General features: G+C 38.7%; 1 protein-coding gene across 1 annotated transcript in view; it reads right to left on the bottom strand.

The window, feature by feature from the left end:
* Nucleotides 1–17,281, bottom strand: part of LOC116521598 (cathepsin D-like) — a 30,266-nt gene extending 12,985 nt beyond the window's left edge. The window contains exons 1-6 of the mRNA XM_032236255.1: nt 17,228–17,281; nt 13,645–13,725; nt 12,522–12,659; nt 3,082–3,205; nt 1,896–2,014; nt 875–1,074 (exon numbers count right to left, since the gene is read on the bottom strand). Of these exons, the coding sequence (XP_032092146.1) occupies nt 875–1,074; nt 1,896–2,014; nt 3,082–3,205; nt 12,522–12,659; nt 13,645–13,725; nt 17,228–17,281 (716 nt within the window). The remainder of the gene's footprint in view (nt 1–874; nt 1,075–1,895; nt 2,015–3,081; nt 3,206–12,521; nt 12,660–13,644; nt 13,726–17,227) is intronic.

Below are 17,281 nucleotides of genomic sequence, written 5' to 3'. Positions count from 1 at the left end.
GTTAAGAATGAATGGAGATGCTCAACATCTCACTTGTATGTAAAAGATGTTGTCTGCTACTCTATATAATATGGTAATGCTCACATTCTATTCAACAGCTGATAATTGTGTACTACCAGATGTTTTGAAATCCTGCATTGCTCTTGGTGAGTCAGTTGGAAGTAAACTATTAAACCTGTTACAAAACAAACTACCCTCCTGGATAGGAATGATAGGTGGTGTATTCCAACACATCAGGAAGGCACTAGGTCAGGAACTTCATCTTGATCTTTATGCAGAAAGGAAGGAGGGAAGGAAGGGAGAAAGGAAGGAAAGAGGAGGGGAAGGCAAGCGGGCAGGCAGGCAGGCAGGCAGGCAGGCAGGCAGGAAGGACGGAAGGAAGGAAGGAAGGAAGGAAGGAAGGAAGGAAGGAAGAAGGAAAGAAGATGGAAGGGGAGCCAGAGGCTGAGGGAAAAAGAGAGAACCAGTTCTGAGCTACTAGTTTGATGTGACTTTAAGTTTAATTTATTTTAATCAGTCATTTTACACCTTACTGAACTTAAGGCTGAGGTTCTTCAGAAAGAGCAGAGAATGTTGCCTATAGCACAGGAGTGTCAAACTTAAGTCGTCATGGCAATATCACGTGATGTAGTCGGACTTTTTTCCCCTTCCCTAAAATGAGGGTGGGCATGGCCAGTATATGACGCATCCAGCCCGCAGGACAGGAGTTTGACAGCCCTGTTATAGCACAAGGCTATATAGGTTGGATGCCAATTGCTGAGGATGAGGGAGGGACCCCCTCCCTAAACTCTCATAAAGGGGATGGGGCTTGGGAAGTCTTCTACTTTGGTCAATAACAGGGAGAAGGTGATATCAATAGCAGAGAGGTCCATACTTGCAAAGTTGGAATGAGAAGACATTGTTTTTCAGAAGTTTTGCCTTCATCATGTTATCAAAGGGTGGGGTGATGTTGTTTACTGAGATGGAGGGATAACCCAATCCCATGATACCGTCAAATTTGGCAGCCACAAAAACCAAGCCTGGCAAATCGGTAGCCTCAGCAAAGGTCTGGTTCTTAACGGTGATGTTACCAATCTGAAGAGAAAGAAAATACACAGAATTTTGTCTTCTGTTTCATTTATCAGGGGGTGTCCATAAGATATTATGAACCACAAGTGCAATAAAAACTGCCTGGTTTTTATGTGTATCATATAATAAGTTAACCCAGTTATATGACTTGTCAAAGTTTACTGCAATGCATATAAAATGGGAAAAGTCTCAATCAAGTTTTCATGACCACCATTTTGACTTATTTTCACCACACATGGTAGACATCCCTGCCTTTTATTACATACAGATAATTACATTATTATTAAGTATAACCAATCTGATCCATCATCAATCAGGAGTTATGGTTTTCAGTGTTCTGGAAAACAAGCAGGGATATCCACAAAGGGTGGTCAAAAAGTCAAAAGAGCATACTTTTTATGGTACCCCCAAATTGATGCTGGAATCCACATTTTGGCCAAACACACCAGTGTCTCGCAATAGTTGGTATCTTAAGGATGCTTGAATTTGTAGGCTGATGATATTTATTTAGTGTAATGAAAAAAACCTGCAAATATTCCAAAGCTGCTTCTTTGTCCAGCTCCCAAAGTTCATATGTCTTCATTAAGTTATCTAAGAATTGAAGAGAAACTATTTTCTTCTGTCTTAGATTGCATCTTAGAGATCTGAGACTTGGCACAGGAAAGAGAATATAAAATAAATGGTATAAAAATCTCATTCAAAAGAAAACTGAATTTTATCTTCAAGAAAGGAAAAATATGCCCTTGTATTTCCTTCTTAATCCCTTCCTTCCAGCATTAAACTTAATTATTTCTGAAAAGCAGATTCTGCCAGCTTCCAATACTCACCCTGAGGACATCCTGGCTTAAGAATCCTTTAAGGCTACCGCTTCCATAATGAATTTCAAATTTGCTTTTATCGGCCTTGTGGGTGCAGGAAAACAGGGAACGGTAATGTTTGTGTACCCCTGATAGAGAAAAAGCAGTTAATTGTGTACAGAGAACAGACTGGGCTAGGGCTTCCCTTCCCTTCTCTCCATGCTAATCTACTTTATGGCCACTGATATTTCCCAACATATAGCAGGGGTGTCAAACTGGTGGCCTGCAGGCTGGATGTGTCACATGCAGGCCATGCCCACCCCAGCTCTGCAAAGGGAAAAAAAGTCATGATACGTCACATGATGGCATAAGACCAAACCTAGCATGTGATCAGCAATATGATCCACAGTCCTAACATTCACTGAGAAAAGCCCACAGTTTTCATGGCTGCTATGAATTCCTAGGTTATAAGAGACAAGCTACTGAGACTACTCACTATCAAAAACTTATGTGATTTCAACAGTAGTTATATTGACTCAACTGGGCAAGCAATTACATAACAGGGTGGATGGTATGCTAACTCCTATCAACCTGAGAGCTCTCAACTTTATATATTCAATATAATTATTATTTTTCCATAGGCATCTTAATGAAGGCTGTAATTGTTATGGGCCACAACAAGGCCACCCATACCTAACCTTACCTGTCCCACCAGAGAGAACCCTGATGGGAGAAATGGAACCCACACAGTGACACTAATGTCACCCCACCTAGGGTCCATCCATGATCAAATCATGGATGGTTTTGTTCTGATTTCAAAATAACCTATCTTTCCAGGAGAGAAAGGCATTCAGCCCTTCCAAATCTTCCCTGGTGTTGGGTTCATACAGTACTGTGGCTTCTTTGGTTTGATGTTGCCTGTGAACCAGGCCAAAGTCTCTCACGATGAAACTATTCCTTTACCACTTAAGTTGACAACTGGAGAGAATTTGACTGACCAAGTAATCCTTCTACTCCTCTAAGAGAGGAATGGATTACTGTAACAATGGTTATATTTATATTTTTTTTCATCTGGTTCATTCTACATCAGTTTGTGATTTTAAGAAAAGCCTGCATAACATTTTGGATGCATTAGCATGTACATTTCTCTTGAGCAACTCCTCCCCATCCACCTCCACTCTATTCTCAGGAATCAGTTGAGGGTATGATGTCTTACAGCATGCCAAATGTATCAGGCAACATTTGGAAGAGGGCACCCACAGGTTGGATGAGCCAGTATCAAAGACGACGTTGAAGCATTGTTTGGGGGTTCCAAGACAGATTTCACCATAGTATTGGGCCTGGGATATAGCAAGAAAAGAAGAAGAGAACAAAAGGGTAAGCATTTTATAATGACTTGAACCAATGTCTTTATCTACAGTATTATTTTATCTAGTTATTGTCCTTATTTATTTGTTTATCATTCTTAAATAGAGAGGACTAATTTGGTACCAAAACCGAATTGGGGGATTTAAATTCAGATCCTTGAGTGATTTTGGAGTAGACATTCTCTCCTAGCCAACCTATCTCACAAAGGTTCTCTCTGCCCTCCCCCAGTTGCCTTGTAGTCTACCTTGATTGTCTAATGCAGCATCACTCAAGCTTGGCAACTTTAAGATGTGTGGACTTCAACTCCTGGATGAAGTCTGCATGTGCTAGGTGGAGCATTCTGGGAGTTCAAGTCCATAACTGCTAGGTGGTGTATTCTGGGAGTTCAAGTCCATATGGACTAGGTAGGGTGTTCTGGGAACTGAAGTTCACATAGCTTAAAATTGTCAAGGGTGAGAAACACTGGTCTAGAGAAAAAAATGTAATTATAAATTAAGTAAATACACCAATAACAAACTCATTCTGAGTGCCAATCTTTTTGTATCCAATATGGGAATCGCCAAAGGCAAAACAGAGATGTAGCACCGACACAGAAAAACTGACATTTGCAGAAGAATTCAAGCAGTTCAGAAACATTAATCTTAAAGAAGAGGAAAAGGAGAAGAACAGCAAATGAGGAACCAGCACACTCAGTAATTACATGACAAAGTCAACTGAAAAAAAAATCCATCAGCATGAGAAGGAGAAAAAATAATTACAGAATTCTTGAGGAGAACAGAGCACAGATGACTCTCCCATATTGCAACATTTAATTGACAGATTTTTTGCATATTGGTCTTTTGTTTTTCAGATGGAAATCAAAATGGGAGTTAGAAGTTTTTATCTGAATTTGCTTGATTGGGAGAGTGGAATATTAAGGTTATGTAAAAGTTATATAGAACTAGATTTATCCTCTTTCTAATAGTAGAATCCTGCCTCATTTTAGCAGGGTAAGTGGTGTTCTTTGGAGGGAATGTATGCCAAGTGTATTCTTTCATTAGGATCACTTAAGGTCACTCCAGCTACCCAACTAAAGAGAGCAGGCACCTAAATTCAGCAGCAGTGATACAGGAAGATGATGGAGATGCATGATCACCTTAACCACAACAGGAAGGGCATCATTTTAAGTGTGTTAGAGAAGGCAGTGGTCAGCCACTTCTGCATTTTACTAGGAAAAACAACATGGATAAATAAGATAGAAGTGATTGATGACATAGTGCCTGGATGATGAACACCCAGGTCAAATTGTACCTGGCATACAAGTGATATTTCTGAACACTAATGAAGTTTATCATGGTGTTAGATTGGAAGTGGCCTTCCAGATGTTTAGTTGCTGATGTTGTCATGCAGGAAAAAAAGATCTGAGGCTGCAAAGAAGAATTGACAATGGGAATATGGAATGCAAAAATCATGAACATGGAAAAGTTTGATACAGAGATATGAAATGAAATGTATATAAATAACATACTAGGCATCAGTAAATTGAAATGGATTGGAGAATCAGAAGATCATGCTATTAACTATTCAGGACATGAAAAGCAAAGAAGGAATGTCCTTGCTTTTATAGAAAGGAATAGTACAGGCAGTCCTCCAATTATGACTGAAGAAGGGATTGTTGGAATCTCGAATCTAGATTATAAGTAACCCCCCCCCGAAAGGTGTGTCAGAGCTTTGAATGGTCATTAAGTGACTGGTTGTTAGTTGAGGACTACCTGTACTTTAGAACAAAATAATAATCATGTAAATTTAATAGGACATCATGGACAACACTTTACTGTTATGCTTAGTTCATGCTCCAATCAGAGGAGGAGGGGAAAAGTTTTATGGTTAAGTTTAATTTGAAATGTATAGAAATTTATAGAACATGCAAGGTTGATGTGCTGACTGTGGTTGGAAGTTGTAGATAGTAGGAAAAAACCACAGTTGGTTTGTATAATCTAGGAAACAAAAATTAAGCAGGAAAGTGACTAATCTCTGTCTACCAATCCTATAATATCTTCATTGCTAGCCCAGTTTTCAACCAACCAATATTGTGAAATTCCAAGCCAATTAGAAAAACAAAGCCAGACACTTTCCATAATATAATCTTGAAATATCCCTACCTATTAAAGAAAATATTGGAAATCCTAATCCTCATAGTTAAAATAGCTAGAGAACTGTGGAATAAACTTAAAAAAGGATTATATAAAAAGAGATTGCCAAAGATGAAGAAACAGAAGAAAACAAATTGGGTTTCAGAACAAAGGATGAAATTGCAAAAAAGCAAAACCAAGAAAGCTAAATATTTTAGGAAGGAACAACGATATTCAGAGAACTGTTAAAGAGACAAGAAAAAAATCTGTTTAAACAAAACAGAATTTGTCATTACAGCTAATCACCAGATTACGAGCATTCATTTAGCGCCTGTTTGAATTTATGAGATAAGCACCTCCTAGTGTTTACAAGCACTTCCCCTCTCATCCTGCCTTGCTGGTCTCATTTACCCTACAAGATCTATCTCCTCTTTGCCACAGTTTCTTTGCTTTTAAGGGAGATGAGAGTTGATGGAAGTTCCTGGGTGCCATAATATTGCACAAATTCAGGCACTCGTCCTGTTTTGCAGAGACTAGGTGCCTGATCTCTCATGAGATATGGACCCCAAAAACTTTCATTCTCTGCATGAAAAGAGTTTGTGGTGCCTGTTTCCTGCTCCTCCTCCCAACACCTTGCCGCCACCACTGGGACACTTTACTCAGACGGAAACCTGATGGAGACTGGAAGCTTCATCTACGTGCAAATGGAGCCTTTGAAAACAGAGGGATTAACTCCATTTTAAAATGCCCCCAAGGCCCCTATGAGGCCTTTGAAAATGGAGCAAATCCCTCCATTTTTAAATATATTTTATTCATTTTCACATTCCATTTTACAATCACTTATATACAGGGTATTTGCTATAAGAAAAAATAAATAAATAAAAATAAAAAAAAAGAAATAAAAAAAATTAAAAAAGAAAACACAACTCATCATTCACAACCCCACCTGACACTTCCATCCTCCATACACCCCATCTACCCCCTCCAACTTTCCTTTCCTCCCTCTAACGCTCCCCTCCTACTTCCCTTTCCCCTCAAACCTTCCTTCTCCCCTTACTCCCAACACGCCCTCCTTACATTCCCCTTACTCCTTCCTTACTCCTCCCTCCTCTTTCCCTCTACCTCCCTCCTTGGTGTATTCCTTTATTCAAGTGTTGTTTATTATAATCTGATAAAAAGTAAAATAAACCAAGGAAAAAAAAATATAAGAAAGAAAAGAGAAAAAAAAGGAAAAAAAAAAAAAGAACAACCGTATATAAGTGCATTCTTGTTCTTATTGAGACTATGTTAACACCCACCCACCCACCCCCCATAAATCCCCATCCCTACTCCTCCCGACTTCCCAGGGCCCACACCTGGCACTGCCTTCTATCTAAAGTATCTTATGTTCGTATGGATTAAAAATAAAGTAATATATTAAGGGGGGGGGAAAAAAAAGAACAAAGAAAAAAGAAAAAAAAAAGAAACTCTTTGTGTTAAGCTCAGCCCCCATCTTTATCTATGCTTAAATAGTATGTCATTCTATCTATATTTTATTCTCGTCTCTTGCTTCTTTGTTATTTACTCCGGCCTCCTGTAGACTCTCCCATTCCTCTTCCTTAACCTTGTATTCAGATAAACATTTATCCAAATTTGTATAGACATCAATATACAATCTAGCTCAAAAATAATCCCTTCTAGTAAAATTTAAGCAGCGTGGATCATTCCACATATTCAAATATTACTTTACAGAAGAATAATCAAACTTTCCCTTCTAATAGGATTTAAACAGCGTAAATAATCTTTCTTAACCTTAATTTCAAACAGTAATTCAAAATAATCTGACCAAACTTTCCCTTCTTAGTAAAATTTAAGCAGCGTGGATCAAGTATTACTTTACACAAAAATCAGTTTGCATTCTATCTTAAAATGATCCCGACCAACTTTCCCTTCTAATAGGATTTAAACAATGTAAATCATTCCGCATGCATTTTGCCCTCATCCCTTGCTTCTCTGATATTTACCACTATCAAATTTATGCAGACATTAGTTTAAAATTTAGCTCAAAATAATTTCACCAAGCTTTCCCTTCTAATAAAAATTAAATAGCATAGATCATTCCACATATTCAAATAATACTTTCAACAAGAATCAGTTTACCTTCTGTTTTAAAGTAATCTCATCCAGCTTTCCCTTCTAACAGAATTTAAACAACATAAATCATTCTGCATTCATTTTACATATATACATTCAGTATCACCCCACCAATATACGTAAATCATTCCGCATGCATTTTACCCTCATCCCTTGCTTCTCTGATATTTGCCACTATCAAATTTATGCAGACATTAGTTTAAAATCTAGCTCAAAATAATTTCACCAAGCTTTCCCTTCTAATAAAAATTAAATAGCATAGATCATTCCACATATTCAAATAATAGTTTCAACAAGAATCAGTTTACCTTCTATTTTAAAATAATCTCTTCAAACTTTCCCTTCTAACAAGATTTAAACAGCGTAAATCATTCTGCATGCATTTTACATATATACATTCAGTATCACCCCACCAATAAATTCCGCTTTTTCTACCGGAGAGAGGTCGCAAACCCCCATTCAATCCACAACTTTGGCGAATATTTTAGAATGTCTAAATCCTCAAACTCCGCTTTTCTGCTTCTCCGAGGGAGGGGGAGCTACCCCCTCCATCTTGCAGCCATGTGGTCTGTTGCTTGCCTTCTCCTTCGGCTTGTCTCTCCTCTTTTCCAAGTGAATCAGGAAGTCCCGCCTTCAAAGTCTTGTAATAGAAATCTCGAGCCTCTGAAACAGAATTGAGACGAAGTCTTTGATTCTCAAATGTGACCGTAATGCCGGCTGGGGCCTCCCATTTATATTGAATCTGATGATTTCTAAGCTCTTTAGTTAAAAAAGCATAGTCTCTTCTTGCTCTCAACATCTGAAATGGTATTTCTTTGAAGACAATCAAGTCCTGGCCATCAACTCTCAAACTATTATTGTAAAATTTTTGCATGATCGCGTTTCTGGATTCTTTTGTGGAGAAATATATAATTATGTCCCTCGGGAGCTGTCGCTGTTCCGCTACCAACGAATTCTGGCGATAGATTTTCCGAATCTGCCAATCAAAGTTAAGTCCCGGGCTTCCCACCGCATGGCTGAGGGCTTCAACAAAGGTCTGTTTCAGATTCTCTCGCTCCTTTTCGCGCAATCCTCTGACTCTTATTGCGAATGCCTTCTTATTAAAGTTTATCATAACGAGCTGTTCTTGAGTGTCTCTAATTTTTTGTTGTAATATTTGAATATTAGTAGTCAAATTAGAATTAGCCTCCTCCAAGCTTTCCAATTTATTCTCTATTTCAGCGGTATAATCTGACAGGGCAGACACGGCTGCAAACGTATTCGCCTTCATTTGGTCAATTTTAGACTTTAAATCACCATATAGCTCCAATACAAATTCCTTAATTTCTTGTTTAAAATCATTAAACATTTGAAAAAAAAATTCCTGTGTTAAGAATTCTCCAGTAGAGGGCGTAGGAGACAAGGGCTGCGATTCCAGTGTAAATTCTTTAAGTTCATTCATAGATTCTTTAGGCACATTTGTAGAGAGACGCTTCGATTTTGACCTGGGTGCCATTATAAATAAACAAATAAACAGCGCTTTCGCTCCCCTCTGTTTCCAAAAAAACAAAAAAAATTATCTTGTTAAGGAGCGGTCTGCAGGAAGGTAAAACCGGCTACGTACATCCCCTATCAGTCACCAACGGAGAGAAATCGCCATTTTGAAGTCCGTTTAAACAAAGAAGCCTCTAAGACAAATGGTGCTGGTATTTAAGATAGTAATAAAAGCATAAATCTCACAGGAGTGGGACCCGCCCGTATTAATCCTAGCTTCAAACAACTTTGCTTTGTCCTGGGGGGGGGATCGCCTGTCTGGGGCTGCAAAAAAAAAGCAGCTGAGAAGAACTGGCTGGAGATAAAAGCTCCGCTCACGCTGGATCTAATCTCTGTCCACAGCCAAAAAAAAGAGAAGGGCTGTGAATTACGAATAGACCCTAGCACACAGAGCTACTCCCTGCCCCTTTATAGCCAAAAAGGGGTGATCTCTATGATCTTATTTAGATATACAGACCAGATCTCTGAGAGGAGCTCGGTTGAGCCCTCCTCGGCGACAGGCTCCGCCCCCCCCCCAAATCCCTCCATTTTTAAAGGCCTCATAGGTGCCTAAGTGGCATTTCAAAACAGAGTGAATCCCTCCATTTTCAAAGGCCTCATAGGTACTTATGGGGCATTTCAAAATGGAGCACATCCCTCTATTTTCGAAGGCCCTATTTGCACACAGATGAAGCTTCCACTCTTCGTCAGGTCTCCATCTGGGCAAAAATTATCCCAGTGGGGGTGGAAAGGAATTCAGGGATGGGAAAGGTGTGGGAGACAAGTGCGGCAAAACACTTTCTGTGCCCTGGAGATCTCCTCTTCCTCAAAGAGAAAGAAGCCGTGTCAGAGAGGAGACAGATCTTTGCAAGGCAAGTGAGTCCAGTGCGGCAGTGAGAGAGAAGTATGAGGTATCTTAGTGGGTTGGGGAGGTCTTGGGGAACTGCTCCATCACTACCTCTCCCCTGGCCTTCCCTACCTTGAGATACCTCATGTCCACGTAACAAAGCACACATTCACCCACGCATTAAATTTGCGAATGTGGGAAAGCAGGGAGTGATCTAGTTCAAGGTATGAGATTCACTCCCACGAATCCTCAAGATATGAATGGAATGGACAGGCTCCAACACATTTATAACTCGATGACTACCTGTATATATTTGCAAAAGTCATTGAAGATAGAAGCTGACATAGAAACCCAAGAAAACTTTTTCAAAATATTTCCTAATTCAGAAGGAGATTTAAATTAACATAGTAAGGATGTCAATGTACATAAGTAACTGATTCAAAAATGAGAGGAATTTAGCAATATCAACAGCAAATAATTTTTTCAAGATAATTCCAAGAATCTCTAGTACTAAAATAGGTAGTTAAATCAGCACTTTGAATACAGGTATTATCAAATGGGAGGGCTACAAGAATTGATAGAATATCCACATAAAAACAGCAATGAAGAGGAGAAGAACCTGTAAAGGTTCTAACCAAATTATGCCAGCAAATCTGGAGAAAGACAAAATGGTAAAGAGAGTGGAAAAGATTATTCTACCAATATCAAAGAAAGAAGACCTAAGAGGGCATGCAAACAGTATCCTTGACTGCACATGCTAACAAAATACTTAGGATCATTCAGATCATTCAGATTAAAGCCCTGCATGAACATTAGTCTAGTTTACAAAAATCTGAGGACCAAGAAAGATTATTAGTGATGCTCACTAGAAAATTGAGAAAGCGAAAGGATTTTTTAATAAAAAAGTCAGTATGTGCTTAATTGATTATAGAAAGATCTTTTGATAGTGTCAACCATATCCAACTGTGGTATTTCCTGAGAAAACTAGAAATCCTAGAACAAGTTACTAGCCTCATGCAAAATTTATATACTGGACTGGAAGCCACAGACTGTACATAACACAGCAAAAGGAACTGGATTTATAGTGAATATATATTCAGTGAAGCTGGATTGAAAGAACATGAATGCATACAGGTGATCTTCAACTTAAAACCACAATTGAACCCAATATTTCTGTTGCTAAGTGAAATATTTATTGTGAGTTTTGCCCCGTTTTATGACCTTTATGATCAAAGTTGCTATTGACATGGCAGATGTTTTCCACTTTTCACTAGTGAGCAAGCAATAGAAAAGTAACAAGAAATATTTCATAGGCTAGCATTTTGTTAGAATAGCAATGAGACCTGGAAAATATATTCATACTGTATGCTGGGGTATGTCTATATCTACAAAGATCAGAAATGTGCTTGCAATGATTTTCTCTGTGACATGCTATGGAAATTAAAGTTAAACTTTGAAGATGCAGGATAGAAAGATTATTGATTATTTTGAACTTTGGTGTTGGAGAAGACACCTCAAAATACCATAAACAACAACAACAAAAACCAAAGAAACCAAAGTTTTCACACAAGGCACAAATGATCAGGCTTAAGTTATCATATTTTGGACACATCGTGCAAAGACTTCATTCTCATTCTCATGGGAAGCCTTCCACCAAAAGTGGAAGAGCAAGGATGATGGACTCAGTTACATTGGCACTAGGTGCACCATGCACCATTGGTAGACCTGAAGGACCATGTTGGGGACAGATCATCCTAGAGAAGTTCTATCTATGTGGTCATTAGAGTGAGGGTTAGGTTTAGGGTTTGGAATGGATACTTTATGGCAGTAAAGAACTTCTGGCCATTGTAAATTACCTCTTCCTCACTGTGATTCTGCATTTTGAGTGCTTAGCAACTGGCTCACTTTTATTACCAATCGCAGCATCCTATGGTCACATGACCATGTTTGCAACATTCACTTTACTTTATTTCATTTCACTGTGGTGATTTGCTTGAGGACCACTAATAAGTGAAATGAAAAAATGGGTCAGGCCATATGGGTACCTTGACTTGTGAGTGTAATAATTTATGATTGGATTTCTAATCCCAAGTTAAATTGTAAATTGAGAACTAACTGTAAGGTCCTTTGTTTAACCCAGCAACACTTACATTTGGTTAGTTGGCTAGTTTATACAGTATATCTCATAGCATTACTATTTGTTGAAGTGTCATCCATTGAGTATTATTAGGGGCAAGAAGAAGCCATGCCATTCACTAACTATAGTGACTGAATCCCTACAACATACCTAACCAAAATCAGACAAATCATGGGTTATCACTAAGGCTTGAACAAAGGCACAATTTTTGAGGCTCTGTCCAGCAGCTAAGTTTCCTTCCCTCATAGACCCATCAATTTATTTGGTGGATTTATAACTTGCTTTTCTTCCAGAAGCTCATGGTAGTTTACATAGGGTCTTTCTTCAATTTATCCCACAACAATAGCCTCCCTGAATAGGTTGGGCTGAAAGAGATGAACTTTCCATAGTTGAGGATGGGCTTGAATTGCCTCAAATTTATCCAATTATTTGACCACCAAGTTTTGGTATTTTGGCCTCATCATACTTGGGTTCAGAGGGCCTTCATTTATTACTGCAACATTCTGAAATTTAATCATAAGCTTATGCTCTCTATTAAGAAAACATACATCCATGTAGTTGTGGAGACGCTGGCGAGTGACAGAAGCTGTAGCTGGTGGTTTTCCAGTCCTTAATCCACCTCGCCTTAATACTTCAGCAATAGGAAGCCCTGACTGGCCAAACCGGTTTCGGACAGATGGAAATTTCTGCAGAGGGATCCTGTCAGGGAATAGAAAGCAGATAGAAGAGGGGGGGAGTTAAAAGTAATGAAGGGTGTGGTATTCTTTCCATGTCACCACCATTATAATAAGTCTAGGACAGAAATGAAAAATATAAATACTAATAGATTCACACGATTTCCCAGAGCCCCCAAGATTAGGTACAACCAAAGATATGGATTCTTTCCTCATGAGAGGTGGGATTTAAGGTAACTCCTTTACCCTTAAGCATTCTTCCTCACTTTAAATTGGATTATTTACAGCCTCTCCCCTCATAGAATACTGTTCTCTGGATAATGAAAGGTGGTGTACAAACCTGATTGAGGGCATACAATCTACAAACTGAAATTGTTTTATTCGGTCAAATGGTCCTACAGGACAGGATTTATTTTTAAAAACCCATAATTGATCAGATTCAAACTACCTGCTGAGCTATGACAAATGAAACAAGATTCGGTTTAGAATGAAGTAGATTCAACAAGGTTGCTTCCTTGTAATGTATACTGTTTGGCCAAATGTTAAAGATATGAGAATATTTCAAAAATAAAACAGGCAAATCAAAATCTAGGGTTTATTATTTCCTTGGATTGGGATTTTAAATCATTGAATTAGAGTCATAAATTCCTTGTCCATCTAGCATTACTGTGTTCAGAACTCTGTAGAGTTAGCTTGGCATTTTTCATCCAACATTCCTCAACCCTGTCTCACCTACCCACATGAGAGAATATTAGCCATAAAGGGAGAGAGATAAATCCTTACACATGTAGTGAGATATTTTTTAATTAACACAGATACTTGGCATCACCCACCTGTAGGCAGCAACAGGGCTGGGCAGGTGAACTAATTGTAGCTATCTAGTATCCCTAATCAGTATTAAGTTAAGTCATAGACTGGTGTGCTCTGGCACCAGGTTGACACTTCGTAAGACACCAGATCTCTTCTCATAACTGCCTGAGAGGAGCCAAACACTAACCAATCTCTTGTTTTGTATCAGATGCATCTGATTTTTAGGGAAGAAGATGAGCCAGAACTGGTGGATGCAAATGGGGTTATCCTGGAAGAATTGGTTTGTGTTATCAACTGGATAAGCTATCTCTTCAATATAGAGGAAAGAGTATTGAACTGGTACCCTCCACTTTGGTCATATATGCTATGAGGAACTGGCTAGCAGATCTAGATTGCTACTCACTATACACCTACAACATTCTTGAATCATAGGTCTCAGAAATATTTAATCCTTATTTAGAGCAGGAGGGGGAATGTTGAATCAGTGAGTCAGATACATCCCATGCTTAATTCCATCCTGCTTGGGCAAATCCATGGTGCTTGTTCTCAAAAGGGAATGCCTCCCAAAAGAGACAGATTGATTAGATGATAACCCTGAAAGTGCTCCAGTTCCAAGAATGAGTTGTCCTTGACTTATGACAATTGGCATCATAATTTCTGTTATTAAACAAGATAGTTGTTAAGTGAGTCACACCCAATTTTACAGCCTTTTTTGCCACAGTTCTTAAGCAAATCACTGCAGTTATTATACGAGTGCAGCTTCTCCCACTGACTTTGCTTGTCAGAAGCCAGTGGGGAAAGTTGCAAATAGTGACAGGTAACCATTATAAACACATGCCAGATTCAGATGCCCAAATTTTGATCACATGATTGTGGGATTGCTGTTATGGTGAAATTACAAAAGTGTGAGAACCAGTCATAAGTTACTTCTTCAATGTCATTTTTGCTTTCAATGATCACTAAACAAGGAGTACCTGTATTGCTTAGTGTTGGAATTCATTGTTGGAATGTATTTCTATGCAACACCTACAGTAGTACTCACCCACTAGATGGCAGTATTTACAGGTTTGAATCTATGATATATATTGGATGCTCTTTTGTTCTAAGTAGAGTTTCCTGTTTCCTGTTACAATAAATGGTTGAACAGTAAAGTACATGGTGACTGTACTCTTTGTTTCCTCTATGGTGCATTATATAAACAGAATTTCGAACACTTACCATGTTTCCCTGAAAATAAGACGGGTCTTATATTAATTTTTGCTCCAAAAGACACATTAGGGCTTATTTTTTCAGTTAGGTCTTATTTTTGGAGAAATGCAGTACTAAATGTGTCGGTCTGGCTGACAATCTTAACAGGGGCTTATTTTTGGGGCTAGGACTTATATAGGTATCTGAAAAATCATGCTAGGGCTTATTTTCCAGTTGTGTCTTATTTTGGGTGAAACAGGATAGTTGTCATACCCAAGCAGCACCCCATATCTTTCCTATTACCTGAGAGAAAGAGCAGGTGAGTTTCTTTAGCTTCTTCCCATTCCAGGGTTAGTTGTAGGTTGGCTTCAAACACTGCATTAAGCCATAAGATGGTTTGGGGGGTTTAATATGTTGTGGGAACCCTGTCATAGTGGCTAAGCCATGGATAAGACAATAACTACTTATGCAGTTATAGGTATGTTGAGGCCCCAAAGCACTACATGAAGCTACCAGATTTGATTGCGACTTCAAAAGATTGGACTACAATTATAAAAAAAAGTTGTTTTACACTGTGGCTTTTTGAGATAGGAAACTCACAAGACAAGTATTGTAAACCCTAACATTTAAAATTAAACTTTAAAAGTCTCCCTTGACGTGAACACATCTTCATGAATGCATCTGTGAACTTGTCTTGGCAACAGTGCATAAATGGTATTGTCTTATTTTGGGATTTTTTTTTTTTAGTGATTTACCCTCTAAATACTAACTTCATCTGATCCTACATAGGTTTTTTTCTTCTTCAAATTGAACAAAGACCAGCTATAGTTTCTTGTCACTGTTGTAGAAAAACCTAAAAGAGAGTTAATTGCATTCTGGAAAAAAGCTAATATTAATTTCCCAAACCGAAAAGACCCCACATCATTCTGGACACATATAGACCCCTAATATATGTGTCATGACCTCACTGACTTTACATCCACAGTCTGTCTGTGCTCAAATGACAGGTGTAGCACCTAGTCTACAAAAGATTTCCATTCATTCTCAGTAGATAAATCCATGTTAATGTCTACTCAACTTCATTGTTTAAACATATAGCAATAAACATAGTCTTCAACTTACAAATATTCATTCAGCAACCGTTCAAAGTTATAATGACACTGAAAAAGTTACTTATGCCTGGTTCTCGACTTGTGACTCTCACAGCCTCCCCACAGACACATGATCAAAATTGAATGCTTGGCAACCTCTTCTCTTGTCCCTCACCTAACAATAAGACTTGATTGATTTGATCATGTGCCATCAAATCAGTGCCAATCTTAGTGACCCATAGGAATTCTCAAGGAGAATCTGTCCTCAACTTGGTCCTTCAGGTTTTCCAACAAATAATAACAAATAACTAATATAATTATATAATGAATGGTCAATTGTTGTGTATCTTTTGTTTTCTTCCTATAATTTTTTTGAGAAGGAAACTATTCCAGTTCCTGATTTAGTACAAGAGTGAGTAGATTTCAAATACAGTCAGTTGGATCTAATGCTTCTGATTAGGTCCCTAATATGAACCAGGTATGCAGACAGTTCTATCATGCAAATGAGGACAATCTTGCGAAGTATGTTCATCGTAAAAATCAAGCTCTATTCCTGGTTTTCCCTTAGGGGCAGAAATTTCTGGGTTTAATTCTTTCCTTTTTAATTCTTTTATAAAGAAATGTTTTGTTCTTTTTCATTTTAAGACATTTCTGGATATATTAGTTTCATGCTCAAGACAGCATGAAAATTCTGCATAGCATTTGCAAATCACACTAAATCTCTGGCTAATCCTGATATTCTGGCTTTTATTCAGCAGAAACACTTTGCAGTATTTGTGAACTAGTCTTTGGGCATCCTATGTATCTGCTTCATAGCTTCTTTGTTTTATTTAGGTTAAAAAACAAAATATATTTAACCATTTTTTTCCAGAGTTGATACTACAATGGATTTCTGTTAATTGTTACTAGACAGCTCCCCCCCTCCCCCAAATTTGTCTGATGGATGAATGGATACATGGAAAAATGCACAAATTTCACCAGTTTAAAAGCAACAACCACAACCACTAGTATTTCTCTCTCTATTCATAACGTCCAGTAAAATAATGTTTTATTGATATCCAAGGGATTCCAGACCTGTCCTAAATGGGATAATGAGGATTTTCAATATCCTCTAAAGCAGGGGTGTCAAACTCAATTTCATTCAGGGTTGTGTTTGACTTCGGGGGGACGGGAGGACGTAGCTGGGATGGGCATGGCCAGTTCAACATCACTCATATTGGGGTGCCTGTGGTGGCCCAGATGGGGCTGGGGAGATCCATTGTCTCCAGTGGAGGAAGGCGAGACTAGGGAGAACACCAAACCCTTGCCCTTTAGAGGAGTCTCGCTGTCCTTCTCAGGCCACAAGGAGGACCCCTGGACAGTGGTGCAGGCTGTCCAGAGCCCTAGGCAACAGAGAGGAAGCACCCAGCCCTCAATCTCCAGGGCATCGGGACCCCACAGCCCAGTCCAACCCAGCCCTACTTCCCCGAGGGGGTGCCCGGCAGCGCTTACCTCCTCCTCAAGGCTGCTGTTGCTGTTCTCATTCTCCTTGGCCAGGTTGCTCAT

The sequence above is a fragment of the Thamnophis elegans genome, chromosome Z, assembly GCF_009769535.1.
Source record: "Thamnophis elegans isolate rThaEle1 chromosome Z, rThaEle1.pri, whole genome shotgun sequence".
In the NCBI taxonomy this organism is placed as follows: domain Eukaryota; kingdom Metazoa; phylum Chordata; class Lepidosauria; order Squamata; family Colubridae; genus Thamnophis; species Thamnophis elegans.
The sequence above is the reverse complement of the archived record's forward strand: the minus strand, read 5'-3'. Positions and strand labels throughout refer to the sequence as shown.